This window comes from Schistocerca americana, chromosome 3 (assembly GCF_021461395.2).
Source record: "Schistocerca americana isolate TAMUIC-IGC-003095 chromosome 3, iqSchAmer2.1, whole genome shotgun sequence".
In the NCBI taxonomy this organism is placed as follows: Eukaryota; Metazoa; Arthropoda; class Insecta; order Orthoptera; family Acrididae; genus Schistocerca; species Schistocerca americana.
Window position 1 is genome coordinate 254,347,222 of NC_060121.1, and position 25,093 is coordinate 254,372,314.

Sequence of the window (25,093 nt, forward strand, 5' to 3'; positions counted from 1 at the left end):
GAAGCAAGGTAGATTTACTTTCTTAACGAAACCGAAAATCCTGAACGCAAATGCCAACTGCTAAAATTATGCGAGTATTTGCATTTTATTGTCGTACACAACGCCACTGTGGAAAGAGTATTTCCGCTTACGTCGATCCTGTGGATTGATGGAAGAAATCGACTGCTGCCAGTGAATGTAGAATCAAACTCACAGTGCCAGTTTAACAACAGGGTGACTTGCATGGTGTTTTATAAATACATAAAACGAAAAAAAGACTTCCAGAAAAAGGTCAAATCATCCGAAAAATTATGTGTACCAACTACTTCTGCAGCAACAAGTTCCATCTAATTGCGTTCTAAATAAAAAGTAATTATATTTAACAAATTTTTTACTTCAGTTCTACACCTCCATTTCAGAGTTAGGTATAGCAACCCTACCGTACACAGTCAAATAGTAGTTCAAACTTTTATATGGTTGCCAACTATTTCGTCGGGTTTTTGCCAAACACAGAACGTGTTGACGTGTTTGAGAGAAATTTTTATTGACAGGTAATTTGAAAAGATGGCGGACGTTGTTTTTGCTGATATTTCTCCGCACACGCTTAGTGAAAAAGAGTTTTATTACAATTTATCTCAGTGATTGTGAAATTCCACAACTACGAAAACTACGATCAAGGACAGAAACAAAATAGTACTGGTAATTACAAAATGATAGACGTGTCAAGTCTTTCTCAACCACACATTACGCATGAAGAGGCTAAGGAGAAAATCAATATTCTAAACACAACATATTAGAGGGAGCGCAATAAAACAAAAAAATCGAAGTTATCCACTTCTTCCATGCACAGTGTAAGCTACTTGTCTCCACGATGTGGTATTTCAATGAATTGTCATTAGAGGACCAAGTAGAAGAAAATAAATTTTCACATAGCCTTTGTGTGCCTTCTTTTTCAATGTGAGGGCTAAGTAACTGAACAGCTGAGTAAAAGTTTTACTGTCCATTCGTAGAAAGTTATTGTCATCACCAGGTTCCGGGTGCAACAATTCATTTAACAGGTTTTAATGCGTATATATCTTATTTTCTTCTTCTCCTTTAAACACGGAGCCAGTGTCAATTTTAGAATTGCGTTATCTATACTTGTAACCATTACCAGTAGCGTCAAAGTACAGCGTCCACGAACAGCGTCTACTTCAAAAATGAGGTTAAGTGATAGAAGTGTCAAGTCTTTCTCAACTTGATGGATCGTGTATGGGCTATTTTGGTGATTCCGTGGGTAGAAATGTGCGAATTTGACAAATGAGTTTGATCGTGTACTGGGTTTTTAGTGAAGACGACCAGCAGCTGGGACAGAGGGATATTGTGAAATGCTCAAGTGATTAAACAGTAATAAATATAAAAAATAAACGAGCTTAGTGTATCTCACAGTATTTGCTAATTTAAGTACCTCCTATAGCATAAAACATTCATTTACCTCGGAATATTCAGATTAGGAACCTCTGTCTCCTGTACAGTTTCGATCCTTACTGTTAGAGCACCTTGTATAAAGTTTATTATACAGATCTATCGTCAGACATTCTTGTTAATAGTACATCAACAGTAAGGATACAATGCATATAACTATAATTTTTGAGTCGAGCCTATGGAACTGCTATTTAATGTTCTGCACCGAAGAAACAAATTAATTTTGCATGTGGTTGCCATTCAAAGATGAACAAATAAGGTCCTCACATACGCTTCTGCAGAAAGAAAACGTATAGATTGGTTCTCTTCAGCAGATTGGCTGATTTCAAAAGCCTGAAAAAAGATGCATGCAATAAGCGTGATATGTTTACTATTAAGGTCCAAAATGCCACTAAATGTGCAGAAAAACAAAACTTGCATAGTCAGGAAAAACCTAAAAGGTTATGGAAGACAGCTTGAAGAATTCTAGGTAGCACGTTTCTCTGAGATGCGCAATATTTAACATCAAGAAAACTTTACCACTACTCCGGATACTCAAGAACACTTCTTTTCCCAAACGTATGTCTCGTCTAGTATTTGTTCCGCTTTTCAGGGACTTGGCAGATTTTATTTTAGTATTTAACTTTGTAACAGGAAACCTTTGGTGACGTCACACAGATGTCAAGGTAAAGGAAGGGAGGGAAGTCTTGTGCATCGTCTGTCTGCGAATCGTGTAAGCCTCGTGCTGTGTGTTGTATTTTAACTGCATATGTATCGTACTCTCTGAGGCGGAATATGGGGACCTGCCCAGAATTTTCCTAGAATAGTGTGGGAAACAGCCTTAAAACCAAATCCACGCTGACCGGTGTAATAGACAAGAATAAATTTACACTTAGCCTACGATCGTTAATCCTGCACGTAGATTCGATCTGGTTCTAGCTCAGCTCCCTGTCTTGGAAACTAGCAATATCCATGACATGTTATCGCTTTCTTAAAACCGATACCGTAAAGATACGTCTTTCTGTTTGGAAATACAGGTTTTTCGAAAGATCAGTAACAAAATCTAAAGAAATTCTGTTCATATTTAAGGCTATTAGTGGTACCAAACTTAGGGCCAGACTGTCTTGACGAGTCAGGGACTAAAAATTGAAGATACGGGCTAGCAAAGAAAAAACAGAAACGATGAACTCCGCTTTCAAATGCTTCTTTACAAATGAAAATCCCAGTTTAACTCTCGCACCCCTGCAAAGATGAGTGGTGTAGATATCAGTGGTGATGAGAGACAACTGCTGCAATCACTAAAACTGGACTAAGTCCTTTTAACCATCATATAATATAGATACCAAAAAAAAAAAAAATCCTGGGTGCTGGCGAAATGGAATTATCACATATACTCCACTTTACCAATGACCTGCGTCAAGCCTATGTAGACCTTGCGTTGTACCGTCTTATTTTTACTATTCTAGTGGCATGCAGCAGTACTGTGGCAAAGGGATTTCATTGTGTCCCAGGACTGCAAACGTGTACCTGAAAACAATTAATTACGTAATTTTATTATTTCGAGGTGATGATTAAAACTGACAACTTATTTACTCCTTGCAATAATTTGTCGTTATTTTTAAAAAGTTCCTTTTCGTACCATGCATTTCTGCCAATACTGTATGTATCTCTTGTCAATAATTTTTGAAACTGTTGATGTTTTATTTTCGTAACTTTGGTCCAGTCGATACAAGTAGTACAATAAAGAACGAAAACTGCTGATGTCATATACTTTTTCTCTCTCATGTTTGACAGCCACCAGGTGGTTGTAATTAAATAGCAGCTACTCACAGAGGTCCAGTGTGTCCAGTAATTATCGTATGGCTGCGAAACGTGGTAGATATGCTAATACATTAATGCGGAACCGATTTACACTGGAAAAAAAATTAGTTCCGATTGTGGCCACCAGGTACAAATCTGGCGCTGTTTGTATGACAGTATGACACTACACTGTCATTTGACAACCCATAGCGTGAGGGAACAGTATAGCTGTCGAGGAGAGAGACCATGCACTTTTATTGAAACTGTTTTATGTGAACGGCAGCAATTATAGTGCAGCATTGACAGAGTATCGCCAACTAAAATGTCTGAGGAGAGACCTGACATCATTAAATCGTTTAAAGAAGATGATAACGAAATTCGAAAACACGGATGAGTGTGGTGTTACACCTAGAAGAGGAAGGTGTCCTATCCTAGTGAAAGTTATTGACGAAAATACTGTTGCTGTAACGTGCCCCAGGTAGTGCTAGTGCTTGTGCAGTGTCAGCAGAACTGTCCATTCCATGGAAAGTTTGGCGGTCTGTTTTACACAAATCCAGACAGTGCAGCGACTGAAACCTCATTTTCTGCAGCAACATTCTGAATTTGCGCTACGGTTTCTGACACGGATCGAAGTAGATGACAGCCGGCCGAAGTGGCCGTGCGGTTAAAGGCGCTGCAGTCTGGAACCGCAAGACCGCTACGGTCGCAGGTTCGAATCCTGCCTCGGGCATGGATGTTTGTGATGTCCTTAGGTTAGTTAGGTTTAACTAGTTCTAAGTTCTAGGGGACTAATGACCTCAGCAGTTGAGTCCCATAGTGCTCAGAGCCATTTTTTGAAGTAGATGACATATGGGCAGGCGATATTCTATAGAATGACGAGGCACATTGTACCCTACAGGGTCCTGCGAATACCAGAACTGCCGAATTTTGGAAGCCGTTAAACTGCCTGTTGTGCACGACGATCCATTACATTCGCCGTATGTGACTGTGTTGTGTGGAATAACAAGCACCTTTATTGTTGGTCCTTTCTTCTTTGAAGAGAGGGCCTGTTAGGTGTACAGTGACGTCTGCACGTTACTGATTCCTCCTTGTACAGCCTATGATTCCTGCTTTGAAAGAATGCAGCTATGTGGAACCCGTTGTTTTCATGCAAGATAGGGCAATGTTTATCGCCCAGTGAAAAATCTGCTTAATGTAACATTCCACGAACGTGTATCTCCAGGTGCATTGCCTGCAAGATCATATGATCTGACTGCTACGGTCGCAGGTTCGAATCCTGCCTCGGACATGGATGTGTGCGATGTCCTTAGGTTAATTAGGTTTAAGTAGTTCTAAGTTCTAGGGGACTGACGACCTCAGATGTTGGGTCCCACAGTGCTCAGAGCCAGCCATATGATCTGAATCCGCATGACTTTCGGCTCTGATGATATGTGAAAGGCCGGCCGGAGTGGCCGAGCGGTTCTAGACGCTACAGTCTGGAACCGCGAGACCGCTACGGTCGCAGGTTCGAATCCTGCCTCGTGCATAGATGTGTGTGATGTCCTTAGGTTAGTTAGGTTTAAGTAGTTCTAAGTTCTAGGGGACTGATGACCACAGCAGTTAAGTCCCATAGTGCTCAGAGCCATTTGATATGTGAAAGAACGCGTTTACCAGGGACATATTCTGTCTCTACTTGATCTGAAGGCCAATGTACAGGAACACGTTGCTCAGATTCCAAAGGATCTGCTGCGAGCAACTGTTGATCAGGTCATACTACGGATACAGCATCTCGTCTATGTTACCGGTGCTCATATTGAACAAATTGTGTATGCAGTGTATAATAATAAAATCTACGTTATACTTTTCTCACTTGTCTGACCTTTTTCGCCCACATCCTGTTCCTAATCCATTACATACGGAAACATTTTTATATGCGTGTCTTGTATACACAGCGCGAAATTTTGGAACTAATTTTCTTTCCCGCGTAAATCGGCTCCGCATTACCGCATCAGTATATCTTCCAAGTTCGCTGCCATATGATAAATACAGCCCACACTGGACCTCTGTTAGTAGGTCCACTTTAATTATAACCATCCGGTACAACTTCGTCCTCAAGACGCTTTTATAAGCGGCTATATTTGAATAGGACGCATGTTGCTAAGTAACCACACCCATTTATTAGCATAAAATTCATTTACAGGCATTCAACAAATACAAATAAAATTCCTTCTACTGTATTTTTTCTGAGAGTACTGGACAGAAATTTTCTTTACATTCAAACAAATTAGTAATGGTAGTAGTCTGTTTTCTTTGTGTCTGAGTATACCCTCTTTTCATATTCTAACTTTTGATTTTTTTTTGTTCTTTCGGAATTATTAACAATCTTTAATTTTTTGTTTCAGCGAATGGAGGAACTTTCGTAGAGGGATACTAACAGATCATACAGACAGAATGTGAATTGTTGAGGGGAAAACAAAGAAGCATAATGATGGAAATCGGATAACTATAACAGTTTGGCAGTGTAAAGACTTCAAGTGCCAATAATGGATTCCGCGCAGTCCTCAAGCCACGCGGATGAAGAAGGGGAATCAGATAAAAGACGTGGCAAAAGTACATTTTACGATGAAGATTATGAAGACAAAAGAGCTTCCATCCCCTCGGAAAACTGGCGAATGGCAAGATCATCATCTGTTTTTTTAAAAACGAAGAGTTTTCCTAATGTCAGTAACACGTATTACAACTCTTTGAACCTTAGGAAAAAGAGACAGATCACATACACCAGGCACTTAAGTTCAGAGCAGAACTTGAGAGACCTCGTTAAGAAATCTGTCCTGGAAGGTAAATGGTTGTGCTGGCATGATTTGCTGAACCCAGAAGATGGCCATTGTGGTATGTAGCAAATACAGGATTAATTTAATCTTACTGAATTGGGTTCTATCTTTTCACGTATAATATATGGGGGACAGTCAATAATAAAAAGAGACAGACTGATGTAGAAAAAAAATGTGTATTTTAAAAAAATGAGATTTTTACTACTTCTCAAAATAATCCCCATCAATATTAATTGACTTGTCCCACATATGAACTAGCTTTTTTTTAATGACTGATGCAAAGAAGTCTTCGTCTTGTAGTTTGAGCCACCTTCCCATTAACGCTTTGACCTCCTAGTTGTTGCTGAGCTTTTTTTTCTCATGTAATGCCTTCTTGATTGGACAAAACAAATGAAAATCAGAGAGAGCCACATCTGGACTGTACACAATGAGGCAGTACCTCCCAGTCCATTTTTTCAATGATTCCTTGGGTCCGTTGGCGGTGTTAGGGCGAGAGTTGTCCTGTAGCAATATCGAGCCTTTCCTTTGAGATTCGCGACTTTTTTCCCCTCATTGTTGTCTTTACTTTGTTCATCACCATGTCTAAGTAGTAAGCAATGTTTGTTGTGCACTGATTTTCGAAATAATCACAGAAGACGATACCTGGGCATCCCAAAAGACAGTCAACATGGCTTTTCCCGCTGATGCTAGCCTTCTTAATTTCTTTCGGACAGGTGAGCTGGTGTACTTCCATTCTACGCTTTGCCTTTTGGACCGGTTGACAGTGGTAACCCGAGTTTCATTACACGTTAAAATCTTGTTTATAACAGGGCCATCTTCACCTTCACACTGATCTTTCTAGTCTGAACACAACTTCAGTGTAATTTTCTTGTGCTGTTGCATTACCTCTTTGGGGACCAATTTTACACTTGTTTTGCTGTAGTTGAACTTGTTATTGATAACGCTGTGAACTGTGCCAAGACTTATTACAACAGATTTTTGCTATATGTCGAACTGTAACACGTCGGTCTTCACGAATTATGTCGTCAGTGTGCGTTTCAAGCGAAGATGGTTACATTTCAATTGGCCAGCCAGGACGTGGCTCGTCAGTCACTGAGGTTCGGCCGTTTTTGAACTGTTCTACCCACTTATAAAAATTTCCACAGTTCATACAACGTTCATCATACTGTAAAATCATTCGATAAAAGATTTAAGCCGGTTTTTCAACTTCGTAATGTAAAATACACCGGATCACTGAACGTTGTTCAACTAATGTGGTAATTTCAAGCAGACACTCATTTTTAAATGTAAATGTGATTATAATCAAACCAGTTTTTATCCGTCAGCTGTTCTCAGTTCATCTCAGTGATGCCAACCTAAATTCGTGAAACTAGGAAACTCTTCCGGCAAACTGTTTCATTTCTGCATCAATTTGTCTCTTTAATTATTGAATGTCTCTTTTACAAAATGAAATAAAATTTTAATTACCATCTAAAAATATCAAGCTGCGACTGTGAAACTTGTTTATGGTTGGATGACTTGGAGACCTTGCTTGTAGAAGTCTACATTTTGGCTGTTCAGGAACCACCTCGAAAATCACCTGTTGGTTATTCTGGAGATCTTCTTCCCACCGCGCAATGGAAGAAGTCAAGGAGTGACATGTCAGGAGAACACCGAGTTTCGGGGGACGGGGGAGGGGGGAGGGTTGAGGTGGGAGAGGTAAAAAATGATATTTCTAAAAAGCAACTCCTCTGGCCGTATCCTGCGCAAAGTGAGCTGGGACAGTGTCGTGGATCAAAATCATCCCGATGGACACCATTCCACGACGCTTCATCTTCGCAGTCCATTGTAAACTCATCAGTAGATTTCGGTAGTATGTTCCCGTGACGTTTTGCTTCTTGCGGGCTAAATCTTAGCCGTTTACCAAGCTAGCCGCAAGAAACGCAGCGTCAGCTTACCCTGTGATGATTGGATCTTCGATTTTTCCGAAAATCCACATTTCTCAACTGTTGCTACACTCTTTTGTCTTGGCGTCATAATGACACACCCAACAATCATCGATAGTGATTAGGCAGCTGCAGATGTCGTCCGGATTGTCTTGACACCGTTGCATCATAACCACTGGCTCCTCGGTTTACGGACTTTTGGAATATAAGTGATCAGTCGCTTAACCCAGCGAAGTGGTGACCTTTGTCACGTTGAAAAGGTCGTCCAAGACGCTGAAAATTGATTCAAGAGATGGGTTCATTTTTTACGTTATCTCTCCGACTTCAATACGCTGGTCTTCGAGCACCAGGCCCTACACTTCACAGGCAGATGGTCGGCCACTTCGTTCATTAATATTCAGACTTGTCTGGCCACACTCAAAAAGTTGGCGCCGACTACCATTGTGTCATACACTGAGGTGCCAAAAGTCATGGGCTATCTCATAATACCGTGTCGAGCCTCATTTTGCCCAGCAAGTGCAGCAACTCGACGCGGCATGGATTCAACAGGTCGTTAAATGGCTAAAAATGGTTTGCAAGTAGCCCTGCAGAAATATTGAGCCATAATGCCTCTATAGCCGTCCATAAATGCGAAAGAGCTGCTGCTTCAGGATTTTCTGCATGAACTGAACTCTCGATTATGTCTCATGAGTGTTCGATGGGATTCATGTCGGGACGTCTGGGTGGTCAAATCATTCGAATTATCCAGAATTCTTCAAACCAATCGCGAACAGTTGTGGGCTGGTGACATGCCTGATCCGTAAAATTTCTATTGTTGTTTGGAACCATTACGCCCATGAATGGCTGCAAATGGTCTGCAAGTAGCCAAACGTCCAGAGGACCCAGCCCATTCCTTGTAAACACAGTCCACACCATTATGAAGCAACCACCAGCTTGCACAGTGCTTTGTTGATAATTTGGGTCCACGGCTTCAGGGGTGTGCAGCACACTCGAACCCTGTCATCAACTCTTACCAGCTGAAATCGGGACTCATGTGACAACGCCACGATTTTCCAGTCGTCTAGTGACCAACTGATACGGTCACGAGCGCATGAGAGGCGCTGCAGGCTATGTTGCACTGGTGGGAAAGGCATTCGCGTCGGTCGTCTGCTCCTATAGCGCATTAACGCCTAACGGATAGGCTACGTTCGTCGTTAAGTCGCACATTAATTTCTGCGATTATTTCATGTAGTGTTGCTTGTTAGCGCTGTTAACTCTACACAAAAGCCGCAGCCCTCGGTCGTTTAAGTGATAGCCGTCGGCCACTGCGTCGTCCGTGTTGAGAGGCAATGCCAGGAATTTGGTATTCTCGCCACTCTTGAAACAGTGGATCTCCGTCCCCACCTACCACTCTGCGTTCAGAGTCTTTTAATTCCCGTCGTGAGGCCATAATCGCTTCGGAAATCTTTTCACATGACTCAACTGAGTGGAAATGACAGTTGCGCCAATGCACTGTCCTTTTACATGTTGTGTACGCGATATTATTGCCATATGTATATGTATATTCCAATCCCAAAGAAAGCAGGTGTTGACAGATGTGAAAATTACCGAAATATCAGTTTAATAAATCACAGCTGCAAAATACTAACAGGAATTCTTTACAGACGAATGGAAAAACTGGTAGAAGCCGACCTCGGGGAAGATCAGTTTGGATTCCGTAGAAATATTGGAACATGTGAGGCAATACTGACCTTACGACTTATCTTAGAAGAAAGATTAAGGAAAGGCAAACCTACGTTTCTAGCATTTGTAGACTTAGAGAAAGCTTTTGAGAATGTTGAGTGGAATACTCTCATTTAAATTCTGAAGGTGGCAAGAGTAAAATACAGGGAGCGAAAGGCTATTTACAATTTGTACAGAAACCAGATGGCAGTTGTAAGAGTCGAGGAGCAGGAAAGGGAAGCAGTGGTTGGGAAGGGAGTGAGACAGGGTTGTAGCCTCTCCCCGATGTTATTCAATCTGTATATTGCGCAAGTAGTAAAGGAAACAAAAGAAAAAATTCGGAGTAGGTATTAAAATCCATGGCGAAGAAATAAAAACTTTAAGGTTCGCCGATGACATTGTAATTCTGTCAAAGACAGCAAAGGACTTGGAAAAGCAGTTAAACGGAATGGACAGTGTCTTGAAAGGAGGATATGAGATGAACATTAACAAAAGCAAAATGAGGATAATGGAATGTAGTCGAATTAAGTCTGGTGATGTTGAGGGAATTAGATTGGGAAATAAGACACTTAAAGTAGTAAAGGAGTTTTGCTATTTGGGGAGAAAAATAACTGATGATGGTCGAAGTAGAGAGGATATAAAATATCGACTGGCAATGGCAAGGAAAGCGTTTCTGAAGAAGAGAAATTTGTTAACATCGAGTATAGATTTAAGTGTCAGGAAGTCGTTTCTGAAAGTATTTGTATGGAGTGTAGCCATGTATGGAAGTGAAACATGGACGATAAATAGTTTGGACAAGAAGAGAATAGAAGCTTTCGAAATGTGGTGCTACGAAAGGATGCTGAAGATTAGATGGGTAGATCACATAACTAATGAGGAGGTATTGAATAGAATTGGGGAGAAGAGGAGTTTGTGGCACAGCTTGACAAGAAGAAGGGACCGGTTGGTAGGACATGTTCTGAGGCATCAAGGGATCACAAATTTAGCATTGGAGGGCAGCGTGGAGGGTAAAAATCGTAAGAGGGAGACCAAGAGACGAATACACTAAGCAGATTCAGAAGGATGTAGGTTGCAGTAGGTACTAAGAGATGAAGAAGCTTGCGCAAGATAGGGTAGCACGGAGAGCTGCATCAAACCAGTCTCAGGACTGAAGACTAAAACAACAATAACATATGTGCATATCGCTATCCCATGACTTTTTGTCACTTCAATGTATGTTGGTGCACTGTTGTACAGTTCCCCTTCAAATACACAAAACCACATTACTGCACGATAGGCCTCTAGTTCGTCCGCCTGCGTAACTGTGTGGTCAGCGTGGCTGACTGCCATGCGAGGGACTCCGGTTCGATTCCTGGTACTGTCAGGGATATTTTGTTGGTGGGAGAACTGGCACGGGATTTATTCACCCTCGTGAGGCCAACTTAGGAGCTACTCAAGCGATTAAAGGACGTTTTAAAGTTCAGAAACTGGATAACGGCGGGGAAGCGGTGCGCTGACGACATGTCCCGCGTAGCGCATTATATGACGTGATTGTCAGAGAATGGCATGGCGGTCGATCGGGCCCATTTGGGGCCAGAGCGTGGAACATTTTGTTTACACCACTTTTGCAATAGTCTATGGCATTTTGTTTTGCTTCCTCATGCGGCGTGCCACGGGCCTATGGTACAGGGATTTCAATATGTACCAGAACTTTTGACGCATACCTGCAAACAGAGACAAAATTAATTATGTAACATTATTTTTTCGAGGTGACAATTAAAACTTTGACTACTCCTTGTGCTAGCTTGACTCAACAGAACAAGTCCAGTTCGCTTTGCTACAGTACTGTTTGTCGGAGTGTAGTGGCATGCGGCTTCTTAGACCTTGAACTACATTCATGAGCCAAAACATTACGACCTCCTTAATACCACGTTTGTCCTCGTTAGGAAGGCAGTACAACAGCGATTGTGCTTAGTAGAAATGGCGCTTATCGTTGAAAAAACCCGTTTTCGGCTACATCGTTTTTATTCCACCTCCAGTTTAACCTGTCTGTTAAAATCGCCCAAAATAACCGATTTTCAGTTTATTACCATTATTTCCAACAATAAACGTGGACATCGCACAAAGATGGAAAAATGCTACGAATTGCGCACACTTTCGCATTATACCTTTCACGGTACATAGAATCAAAATTTCGAATAAAAGAGGCCAAGAAAAGAAAACGTAGTCCATCCACCGTCCGCTGCATTCCTCAAAAAGAAATGAGGCTTCAAGACTACAAAGAATTCACCAGTATTCTCTACTCTTTCTACTGTTTAAAATGTATGTTACAAAAATCACATTACAATCGAGGATCATACCAGTATTTGGACTTTATAAATACACTCCTGGAAATGGAAAAAAGAACACATTGACACCGGTGTGTCAGACCCACCATACTTGCTCCGGACACTGCGAGAGGGCTGTACAAGCAATGATCACACACACGGCACAGCGGACACACCAGGAACCGCGGTGTTGGCCGTCGAATGGCGCTAGCTGCGCAGCATTTGTGCACCGCCGCCGTCAGTGTCAGCCAGTTTGCCGTGGCATACGGAGCTCCATCGCAGTCTTTAACACTGGTAGCATGCCGCGACAGCGTGGACGTGAACCGTATGTGCAGTTGACGGACTTTGAGCGAGGGCGTATAGTGGGCATGCGGGAGGCCGGGTGGACGTACCGCCGAATTGCTCAACACGTGGGGCGTGAGGTCTCCACAGTACATCGATGTTGTCGCCAGTGGTCGGCGGAAGGTGCACGTGCCCGTCGACCTGGGACCGGACCGCAGCGACGCACGAATGCACGCCAAGACCGTAGGATCCTACGCAGTGCCGTAGGGGACCGCAGACACTGTTGCTCCTGGAGTATCGGCGAGGACCATTCGCAACCGTCTCCATGAAGCTGGGCTACGGTCCCGCACACCGTTAGGCCGTCTTCCGCTCACGCCCCAACATCGTGCAGCCCGCCTCCACTGGTGTCGCGACAGGCGTGAATGGAGGGACGAATGGAGACGTGTCGTCTTCAGCGATGAGAGTCGCTTCTGCCTTGGTGCCAATGATGGTCGTATGCGTGTTTGGCGCCGTGCAGGTGAGCGCCAGAATCAGGACTGCATACGACCGAGGCACACAGGGCCAACACCCGGCATCATGGTGTGGGGAGCGATCTCCTACACTGGCCGTACACCACTGGTGATCGTCGAGGGGACACTGAATAGTGCACGGTACATCCAAACCGTCATCGAACCCATCGTTCTACCATTCCTAGACCGGCAAGGGAACTTGCTGTTCCAACAGGACAATGCACGTCCGCATGTATCCCGTGCCACCCACCGTGCTCTAGAAGGTGTAAGTCAACTACCCTGGCCAGCAAGATCTCCGGATCTGTCCCCCATTGAGCATGTTTGGGACTGGATGAAGCGTCGTCTCACGCGGTCTGCACGTCCAGCACGAACGCTGGTCCAACTGAGGCGCCAGGTGGAAATGGCATGGCAAGCCGTTCCACGGGACTACATCCAGCATCTCTACGATCGTCTCCATTGGAGAATAGCAGCCTGCATTGCTGCGAAAGGTGGATATACACTGTACTAGTGCCGACATTGTGCATGCTCTGTTGCCTGTGTCTATGTGCCTGTGGTTCTGTCAGTGTGATCATGTGATGTATCTGACCCCAGGAATGTGTCAATAAAGTTTCCCCTTCCTGGGACAATGAATTCACGGTGTTCTTATTTCAATTTCCAGGAGTGTAGTTTAATGATAAAGGGTGACAACTGAGCTAGGAGAGCTCTGTTTTTTGTGTTAAGTTGTCGTTTTTCGAGGGCTTACAAGCAGATAAAGGCATATTATGTAGACACTGGCTGCTGATCAGCTGTTTTATTTTTGCATTATAAACTACGAATGGATTGTTAAGCAAGAATCAAAAGATTTATTACTGTTACCATCACTTCCTTTCTCTTTTATTATTTCATAGAAGTGTCAGACGAACAATAAGCCTTTTGTGCAAAATTTGCAGCGTTGTTTCTCTTTAACTACTTCTAATGAAGAGGCTGGTTTCTTCTAAAATATATATCTTCACTTTTTTACGGGAATTCGAATATAACTGATTTTCTCCTGAAAAAAAATCGTTTTCAAAAAATTGAAACGAACAACTCAGATCGTGGACAAAATAGAACATTTACCAGGAAAAATTACGTGATACGCCGATGCACGAACAATGGCGGTTTACCCATATCGAGGAACGGATGGGGATTGCATTGTTGACCATTCCAAGCGACGGCATCGTTTCCGCTTGAAGAAAGCGCATAACCTGCAAATTATGCCTCTCGCTTGCTTATGCAGAATTTTCACTTACCACCGCAATCAGCCATGACAACTAGGAACAAATAGAAACGAAATGCACTAAACAACTCGCTACGATCACGTTTAATTCTCGCATTAGCTCTGGCATCCACAGTAGAGCACACACAACACTACTGAACGCCCATTGGCTGTCGCAGAATACGTGACGTAGATGCGCAGAACAAGTGTAAACTCGACCGCCATCGCTTGTGGCTCCAACTATAGTCTGTTCTTAAATACGTTCTGTAATGTGTTGAACTTTCATTTGTCTCCTTTCATTAGAAACAACATCATTTATAGACGATATCAGTTTTTCATAGGAAACAAAACGCCCTACTTAACTAGTTTTTTTAAAAGGTTTTATCTAAAACGAAAAGTTTTAGCACCACTGCTAGGGAAAGTTGGTACATGGGTTTTATACCAGTTATTAGTAAAAAAGGAAAATATCTATTATAACCGAGACCAAGCAAGTGCCGAAAAATATCGATTATTCACAACTAAAATACGGGTATCGGTTTTAACTGGTTGGTTCTTCCCAACCCTACTGCTTAGCATGTTTCATCAAGTCTTTGGAAAGGGGGGGAGGCGGTTCCGGAGGTATGTGGCATCAGGTGTCTGCACACAGATCACGTAATTTACGGGCTGGTGGATAGCTGAAGCAAATATGGCGCCTGGTAGCTTCTCAGATGTGTTCCATAGGGCTCAGACCAGGTGAATTTCTTGGCGGAGACATCAACATGAGGTCGCTATCAGGCTTCTCAAACATCTATAGAACGACTTCGACCTTGTGACACGGACAGCTATACTGCCGGACGACGTCATCGCTATCGGGAAAGGCATCAAGCATTGAGGGAGGCAAGTAAACTGCAGTAATGTATACGTAGGTCACAGCCGTCATGGTGCGTTCGAATACTGTCAGAGGTTCCGTAGGACAAAGGGTAAATGTTCAATATGGCGCAATACTGCACCCACCGCCTTGCTATGTGACGCGGTGCCTGTTTCGAGTAGCCGTTCGTCTTGGTGGCGGCGTATCCAGACGCTACCTTCGACCTAGTGTTGTTACAAGATATGTGATTCGTCCGACCAGGCGACACGTCTCCACTGATCCACGATCCAATCTCGATGATCCTGAGTTCACAGACCGCCACCTACTGTGCCTTACAGAACGGCCACGCGTCTGACCTCGTTCTATGATGAGGAGCGGAAATCCCTCACTGTGTCGCCTTCCCGTGGTTCCACCGTCCACCAACCACTTTCCATAAACGCTCGCGACACCAGCTTACGAGATACTCGTTCCCAGGCGACAGGATGTAACAACTGGCCTTTTAGTAATACAGCTTATGACTGTGAATTTCCCCGTTTCCGGTCCGCAATAAATGATTTCCTATTCGCCTCTGCTGTCCTTATACAGTGTCCGTCCAAAAAGTTCCGTCACTGATGAATAAGCGACGTCAGCGCAGTGACAACTTGAATGAACAACTGTAAAACAAAGATGTGCGTTTGACCACTCAGTTGTGAGCAGGTAGTGTTAATTAGTTTACGTGCGACGGCAATGTGCCAACGTATTTGTGTCACAAATCGCGATGGAGCAGCATCTCTAAGTCAAGTATACAAGACATTCCACAAAATGTTTTGAAGAAGCGAAAACCGTGTGCAAAGATTGTACCGGAAACTTTGATTCCCAATCAAAACGAAGAAGCATGGACGCTCGCCGTGACTTGATTGAAAAGCAAACCGCGGACAATTCTTTTCTAGAAAAAATAATCACGGGAGACGAGATTTAGTGTTCTCATACGAAACTGCCTCAAAACGACACAGTGCAGAAATTCTCATGAAGGCTCAATGCTTTGACGACTTAACCGACATTCAAGACAATGTGACGTGTGAGTTGAACAGAGCGACTTTTCTGAGAGTTTCACATGATTGTACGCTGCCGGGAAAGAAACACGACACCATCTAGGACAAGCTCATTTTACTGAAAAGTTAGGTGGCAGGTTGTTCATCATTGTAGGAGTATTTGATAGTAAATTCAGACCACACGAAACACACATGTCACAGTAAAGGATACCCAAACCGTCCCATCAGTACACAGTGCATCCCCCTCTGGCGACCAAGAGAGTGTGTATTCTCACTTGCAAATGATCGTAAAGGTGCAAAGTGGCATCTTGTGATAGACTGTCCCAAGCGTTTTGCACCATTTGTTGCAATTCAGCAATGGTTTTTTCAGCCCCCTCCCCCTCGCTCCGGAGAACGAATATGTTCACGTGTAATCATGCCCTATACGCGTTGAAATGGCGAGAGATCTGGTGATCTTTCTGGCCAGGGTAGTTGTACATCACGGAGAGCATATTATTGTGAACGTGTAATGTTCTGCTGAAAAAGCGTACCACCTTCCTGTTGAAAAAATGACAGTAGCACGGGAAAAACAGCCTGTGCAATGTAGCGACCACTGGTTACTTCACCCTGCGGAAATGCCAAATGTGACGCGAGTCGAAACTGATGGCCCCCACACCCTTAATCACGGGAAGGATCTGTGTGTCGTGGGGGAATGGAAGCTGCAATAGTCAGCTCACCTAGTCCACGCTTTACACGTATACGTTCATCACTCACATACAGACAGGACCTACTCTCATCACGGAAGACAATGTTATTGCACGCTGCAGTCAATTCTTTTGCTACACCAGAGTGGCCATGCTTGGCGGTGTCGTGGAGACAGCTGCAGTCTGACCAAGAGCACAGGTGTTCTTAGTCCCGCTATGAGCAGACGGTTCCCAGTGGCCCCTGATGACGCACCAGGTCTAACATGTTCCCAGATTCCGTCCCTGGATGATGTTGGGTCGGTCACTGCTTCTCGCACACTGCGTCGTTTTTGGCATCCATCTGTATTACACTGACGTCCAGAACCTGGTCTACAGGTGTGGGAATGTTTCACAGAGCACTGTCGAAAACAGCGGCACGAGACCTATACATTGTACCCAACATGTCTAACGGTCCGTCGATACATCCATCCGCAGGTGAGCAATTCGCCCGGTCAAATTGCGAAGCTGTTCAAAAGGCGTGCGTAGTCGATGGCGCATGATTGTACCCTAAAAGAGTGTCGTAAACACTATTCATCTCTAAACTCTGCATAGCTACTGCCTGCAGAGTCAAAACAAAGGATGTACAGACAGGCCTCCTGAGCGCCATCTGACCGCTGATGGGCGTGACAAATGAATTCCTAAAACTACAACACCTGAAGGTGCACATGTTATACCCTGGTGTCACTGAACACAGTCCTTGAGGGTGCTGCATTTCTTTTCCTGCAGTCTATGAAGGTTCTGTGCGTTGTACTAAAATGAGGGGAGAATATATAGAACACATGCAACTTTAACACCCTCTTGACGTTTCTCTATTTTTTTACTGATCCATTCTAGACACTGTTTGGACCGTGGCATGTACTATCCTTACCTCGTCACAAGCCTACAAAGCCACACGTCGGCTTTCTGTCTCGCGGGTGGGCAGTGGTCATAATGATTTGGCTCTCACCAGAATATGCTATGGATCTAATTGCACTCCATCTTCAGGCCACAAGTGGCCCCATCGTGACCATCCGACCGCCGTGTCATCCTCAGTTGAAGATGCGGATAGGAGTGGTGTGTGGTCAGCACACCGCTCTCCCGGTCGTTATGATGGTTTTCTTTGCCCGGAGCCGCTACTGTTCGGTCAAGTAGCTCATCCATTGGCATCACGAGGCTGGGTGCAGCCCGAAAAATGGCAACAGCGCATGGCGGCCTGGATGGTCACCCATCCATCCAAGTGCCCGCCATGCCCGACAGCACTTAACTTCTTATCTTCGTTGATCCATTATGGATCGTGGGACGACAGCTGGCATGAACTTCTTGATGCAATAATTTACCAACAGCCGTATAATTTGTAGAAGTTTATTTTATTTTATGAACTTCTATGTGCTGCTACCAGTTTCGGCATTACATTGATGCCATCTTCAGGCCCCACTCGTCATAGTCGTAAAGTCGCTGTTCGCAAATCGCCTGTGTCGCCTGGCCACCAAGAGCTGTTGCAGGACGATTGATTCACGGATCCAGTCATATGGCTCCTTCCGTGTATAGCGACTTTACGACTATGACGAGTGGGACCTGAAGATGGTATCAATGTAATGCCGAAACTGGTAGCAGCACATAGAAGTTCATAAAGTAAAATAAACTTCTACAAATCATACGGCTGTTGGTAAATTATTGCATCAAGAAGCGCTTAACTTCGGTGATCTCACGGGAACCGGTGTATCCACTGCGGCAAGGCCGTTGCCCCCTATGGATCTAATTGCTATGTACGAAATTAAAACACATCAAGCTGTACAAACATTACCCTGCACTTTCTATTACATTTATAACACTTCCTTTGGGCCCAAATACTTGTTTTTTTTTTTGTAGCTTTATAAAAATATACAAACACTTCTGTAGTAAACTATTCCTCCACTGCAACTGAACTGATCGAGCAAGATGAAACTAGTTACGGTTTGAATGTCACGCTGGTATGTTGCGATCAATGGTTCTTAGAGACGTGAGTTGCCTACTTTTTATTGGTCATCTTTCATACAAGTATGTCAGGTGAGTAGTCAAGTAATTTTTGCTTCTAGTGCTTAGCATGGCATACCACCTCTGCTAACAAAGTTACCCAAATATATTGTTTAATTATTAATGTGAAACATCAGCGATCGATAAAATGAAAAAGGTGTGTTACTTCTTCTTCTTCTTCTTCTTCTTCTTCGCGGATGGGTCACTTAGGACCACGCGTAATCAACATTTGTTGGCCTTCCTTTTCGCCCAGTATTCCTTCATGAACAACGAATGGGCTAGCTTTCGTTGCGTAGATCTCTCTTCTTCCTCAAAACCCCGTGTGTTTGTGATTTTTCTGATTTCATTTCTATCATGTAGATTTGGAGACCCTAATTCTCTCAGGTCTTTTTCCGTACCATTTGTACCAGTTCGGTCTTGTAGTTTTGTTCTTTAAAAATGTATGGATTTTGTGCGTTAACCTGTTTGAGTCCATTCTTTCTAAGTGCCCCATGAATTGGATTCTTCTCATGCGCATTGTGTCTGTTATTTTGGAGGTATTTTTATATATTTCTGCATTGGGTTTTGGATAATGTACCCCATCTTTAGTTCTTTGTCCTAGGATTTTCCTCATTATCTTACGTTCTTTCACTTCTAATTCCTCTTTTAGTGTTCTGTGTTGAAGGTTTAGTGTCTCAGATGCGTAGAGCGCTTCGGGTCTAATTACTGTTGTATAGTGTCGTATTTTGCAGTTCCACGAGAGACTCTTTTTGTTGCAAATGTTTTTTGTTAACTGAAACGCCGTCTCCATTTTCTGGACTCTTGATCTGACAGATTTCTTTTCATTACAATTTTCTGCAATCCATTCACCTAAATATTTAAATTCTTTTACTCGAGAGATGTAGTTATCACCAATTTTGAGATCAGAAGGTGCGTCTTTGATGTCAGTCATAAATTTTGTTTTTTCAAATGAAATTTGTAATCCTATTTTAGCTGCCTGTTCTTGTAATAATTCTAGCTGTTTCTGTGCATCGGTAATGTCTTGTGCGATCAGTGCCATGTCATCAGCAAATGCTAAACAGTCTGATTCTATGCCCTTATGTCTTGGTCCCCGTCTGTGTGCTGGTGCACCTGCTTTTTTCCATTCTCTAACAACTTTTTCAAGAGCACAATTGAAGAGCACTGGGGACAGTACATCCCCTTGTCGTACTCCTGTGTCTATTTCAAATTCTGTGTTCAATTCTCCCATAAATTTTACTTTGGATTTGGTCCCCGTGAGTGTTTCTTTTATGATGTTTGTTGTCTTTTGATCTAGTCTAAATTCTGCTAATACTTCAAAAAGGGATTCTCGGTCTATACTGTCATATGCTTTTTTAAAGTCGACAAACGTGATGACGTAACTATTGTTTGAAGTACTATGTAAATATTTCATTGAGTGTTTCAAGTTAAGGATTTGTTCTACGCATGATGGACCTTTTCTGAACCCACCTTGGTATTCGCCAAGTTTTGAATCCAGCTGAGGTTCTGCGCGGTTTAGTAGGGCTTTACACAGAATTTTGTATGTTATTGACAATAAAGAGATTCCACGATAGTTGTTGGGGTCTGTTTTACTTCCTTTTTTGTACAGAGGATATATGATTGCAGTCTTCCAATCTGTGGGGATTTTTTCAGTTTTCCAGATTTCATGTATAATTTCTTTGAGTTTTGCAATAAGATTTTCTCCTACATTTTTCCATAATTCTGCGATGATTTGGTCTTCTCCTGATGCTTTGTTATATTTCAGTGACTGAATTATCTCTTTAATCTTTTGTAAACTTGGTGGCTTTGGGTCTGGGTTTCGTTGTGTACGATGGAACTCAAATTTTTCTGCAGGCTTTTCACAATTCAGTAATTTAGAAAAGTATTTTGCAAGAATTTCACAGTTTTCGTTGTTGGTATGAGCAATTTCTCCATGGTCATTTTTGAACTGGAGTGATGGAGGAGAGTACTTTGTTAATTTTTGTTTGAATACTCTGTAGAAATTTCGGGAATTGTTTTTCTTGAAATCATTTTCTATGTCTTGCAGCTTTTTGTCTTCGTGTTGTTTACGGACTGTTCGTATTGCTTTTGTGACTGTTTTCCTGGTAATTTTGAGATCTTCCAGGGTCTTTTGATTTTTGTTGCACAACCAATTTTGCCACGCCTGTTGTCTGAGATTTATCAGTTGGTCACACTCATCTGTCCACCATGGGTGTTTACGTGTTCTTGTTTGCGGTGCTACAGTTTCAGCTGCATTTAAAAGTCCTGCTTGCAGTTGTTGCCAATTTTGTGGTTTTAAATTTTGCGTTTCTTTTGTAAATTGTTCATTGCCATTTATCTTTCGTACTTCATATTTACGGTGTGGAGATTTCTTAGTGAATTTTCTTTTTTCTGGAATGACATCTAGGGAGAATTTTGTTGGGTAATGGTCGGAATCTAGGTCTAGTCCATTAAGGACTTTAAGTTTCATGATTTCTACTGTATTTACGCGGGAGATCATTACATGATCCAACTGATATTCACCTAGTAATGGATTAGGTGAGATCCAAGTTTTCGTTTTCGAGGCTCTTTTCTTGAAAAATGTTGATTTGGAAAATAGGTCATGGTTTTTGCAGATTTCAGTGAGTCGCATGCCATTCCGGTTGGTCTGTGTATACCCTGACCATTTACCTACCCTATATCGATATTTCTTTTCTTTACCGATTTGTGCATTGAAATCGCCCATAAGGATTTTGACATGGTTATTTGGGATTTTTTGGAGAATATTATCTAATTGGTTCCAGAATTCTTCTACTTCTTCTATTTTGTTTTTGTTAGTGATGTTAGTTGGTGTATGTCCGTTGATTAGGGTGTATATCTTATTAGCTGATTTTATTGTCATCGTGGAGAGCCGATCCGAGTAAGATTTGAAAGTTGCGACTGAATCAAGTATTGATGTATCTACTATAAATCCAGTTCCAAATTGTGGACAATTTGCCATGGCTCGTTTTCCAGGTTTTCCTTTGTATATCCTGTATCCTTCCGAATCAAAAGGATTTTCATCTGTATATCGTGATTCCTGAAATTCAATAATTTTGATTTTATGTTCTCTGGATTTGTCCAGGATGTTTTTTAGTTTTCCCATTTTTAAGAGAGAATTTACATTATATGTCATTAGCCAAATCCTAGATTTGGGTTTGATTTTGTTATTACGGGGTTTTGAGGTACTCCGATTTACCTCCATGCACACTTCTGTGGTCTCCCCAGAATCCGAATAGACCACTTGCGGTTTTTCAACCGTGCGGTATCCATGTTGATTTAATTGGACTGGGTTTGTGACTGAAATTGAGATTTCAGTCTAGTTAAGCTCAGAGTTCTACTTCTGAGTTTTATAGATCAGCCGCCACTAACATGTGGAACAGACGCTGTAGGTTACCGCCACTAACCTGTGGAACCGTCGTGCCCTTTGTCCAAATAACCTTGGACGATAGCTTTTATAGTATCCCAAAAAGCAAGATTACCTCTTCCGCCAGTTCCGCCGTACCGATGATCTTCATCGCCGCCTTCACTGCCGTTGAGGTCTTCACCGTGTCCCTGGCAAGGGGCCCTCACGACGTTCTATCACCCGGGCCAGGTGAACCAAGGTTTTTTTATGAGGTGTTACTCCTCCCCCTCCTTTTTCAACCGAGCTTGGGACCGGCTATGGCGGAGTTACATTATATACTGCCCGACAGAAAAGCGGAGCTCCCAGAAGGAGAGGAGGAAACCAGGCGAAACTTCACAGGTTGATGGGTTATGTGATGTTATTTCAGTTATTATCAAAATCGAGTCAGATTCACAAGGAACTTGGTAGTATGCTCCCACATCTCAGTATGACCTGCCCTGGCCTGGATGCGTACACTAATTCGGTTGGTAAGGGTGTCAGAAAGCCATTATACCCTCTCCTGAGACAAGCTGGTCCACAAATGTTGGAACTGGCCCCCGACATCGTGCATACTGGCACTGGGACGCAGTTGACGTCCAAGCTGGTGCCACACATATTCTCTCGGAGATGTATTTCTGGCTTTTAGCTGTACACGGGAATACCTCAACATTACACAGATATCTCATAAAGACATGTGCCATGTGCGGACGCGCATTGTCCTGTTGAAAAATGGGATAACTTGAGAGGTAAGTCATGAAGATCTAGGAATTCCGAGGCGCACCGTAATACTGATGGAGTCGCTCAGTCACTACCAGCAGTAACCTAAAGTCATACCCGATGGCTGCCCACACCATGACGTCTGGAGTAGCACCTCTGTGCCTCTCCAAAACATTAAATGAAGGGAACCTTTTCCCAAGCCGCCTCCAGACTCGCATACGATGGTCATTCGGAGTAGTTCAGAACCACGATTCGTCGCCGAACACACTGCGACACCATTCATCAGCAGTCCATGTTTCCAGTAAAGGTACCGCTCCAAACACACCCGTTTCTTTTTGGATAAAATAATTTTGGGTTTTGGGGCCTGGAGAGAGCCGTAGCAAGTCGGTCGAAACGTTGTCAATTTAGTTGTTTTTGTAGTTTGCAGTGAGGCGGAGCAATACTCAAAATTATGTTATGCAAATAGCCACCGGCCGTGGAAGCCTACGAACGTAGAACAGGCTTTTCTGTTGTGTTGACGGCAGCCTACGCATGCGAAGGTAATCACTATTCCGGCTGCTACTAGTATCCGACCTGTGGAGTAGGATGACACAGAACGTTGGGGGGAGTTTATTAGCTGTTGTCGGATGGCAGATGCAGATGTTAACGGGTTACGATGCACTTGATGAACAATACAGCGGTCTTCCCTTGTGGTGGTCAGACGTGGTGGATAGGAACCTAGAGGACGAGAATGTCTGTTCCGGACTTTCTCGTGGAGTCCAACGTCTGACCACTGTCACATCCGAATACCCCAAAAATATTGCTCGATTCGACCTACAGGCCAAATGGTGACCCACAATAAGGCCCCCTCCAAACTATGTCAGGTGCTGATAATGCTGTCTCACACGTGTACACAGAATCCCCATGCCCTTCACAGCAATCACTCAGCATCTGACGCTGCTGACGGCCTGTACATTCCCTATCAGGCTTGGTAACAACACGAAACACCGACAAAACTGATGTACTATGGTCGCCGTTCTACTCATCACAGAGATCTATAACTCCGACAACACAATTGCAACTCTTCTCATATACATACCCGCCAATGGCGTGTACACGTACAAAGTTATACAAACATCCGACCTTGTCTTCTTGGTGCCCCACCTTTTTGTCAGGCAGTGCAAATATGATACGTTAATTTGTTTACCTAAAAGCCTAAAATACACATTTCAATGTCTCTTTAGGTGACGCAGTGAGAAAAATCAGAAGAAAGGAGATTCTGCAGTTTCAGCTGGTACAATTTGAAGTGGCCTTCAACATGGAGATAGCTGACCTTGTTAACATAGCGAAGCGATCAGTCAGCTGGAATAACGTTGACATGCCTAAGTACCTGAAGAGAAATATTGCTTCGACAGTTGACAGCAGTAAGTAATTTTTCCATTACATAACACCTCATTATCTGTTTCAAATTCTGTAAAGTTAAAACGCACAACAGTGTTGTGATGGTTTGGAACCACATGATAACGTTGATTCCTGTCTAAATTAACTTTGAAAATTTGATTTACTTACGTTTTAATACAATGTCAGTCAAATTAGTGTCTCACGTTTGATGTATCAGTTGACAGTATTATCTACATCCATATCCGTAATCTGCAAACCACCAGCAAGTGCGTGGCAGGAGATGCGTCTCCTTGTATCAATTATGAGGGTTTCTTCCCGTTCCATTCATGTTTGGAGCGCGGGAAGAATGACTGTCTGAATGCCTTAGTGTGTGCTATAATTATTCTAATCCAGCCCTCACAATTCCTATGTGATCGATACGTAGTGGGTTATATTATATTCCCGGAGTCAGCATTCCAAGCCGATTTTTGAAACTTTGTTAGTAGACTTTATCGTAATACACTCCTGGAAATTGAAATAAGAACACCGTGAATTCATTGTCCCAGGAAGGGGAAACTTTATTGACACATTCCTGGGGTCAGATACATCACATGATCACACTGACAGAACCACAGGCACATAGACACAGGCAACAGAGCATGCACAATGTCGGCACTAGTACAGTGTATATCCACCTTTCGCAGCAATGCAGGCTGCTATTCTCCCATGGAGACGATCGTAGAGATGCTGGATGTAGTCCTGTGGAACGGCTTGCCATGCCATTTCCACCTGGCGCCTCAGTTGGACCAGCGTTCGTGCTGGACGTGCAGACCTCGTGAGACGCCGCTTCATCCAGTCCCAAACATGCTCAATGGGGGACAGATCCGGAGATCTTGCTGGCCAGGGTAGTTGACTTACACCTTCTAGAGCACGTTGGGTGGCACGGGATACATGTGGAGGTGCATTGTCCTGTTGGAACAGCAAGTTCCCTTGCCGGTCTAGGAATGGTAGAACGATGGGTTCGATGACGGTTTGG

At 43.1% G+C, this 25,093-nt stretch overlaps 1 protein-coding gene across 1 annotated transcript in view; it reads left to right on the forward strand.

Moving 5' to 3' along the window:
• The window catches only part of LOC124606694, a 209,928-nt gene that overhangs the window by 69,878 nt on the left and 114,957 nt on the right, over positions 1–25,093 (forward strand). The window contains exons 2-3 of the mRNA XM_047138719.1: positions 5,604–6,090; positions 23,922–24,101. Of these exons, the coding sequence (XP_046994675.1) occupies positions 5,745–6,090; positions 23,922–24,101 (526 nt within the window). The 5' untranslated portion in view covers positions 5,604–5,744. The remainder of the gene's footprint in view (positions 1–5,603; positions 6,091–23,921; positions 24,102–25,093) is intronic.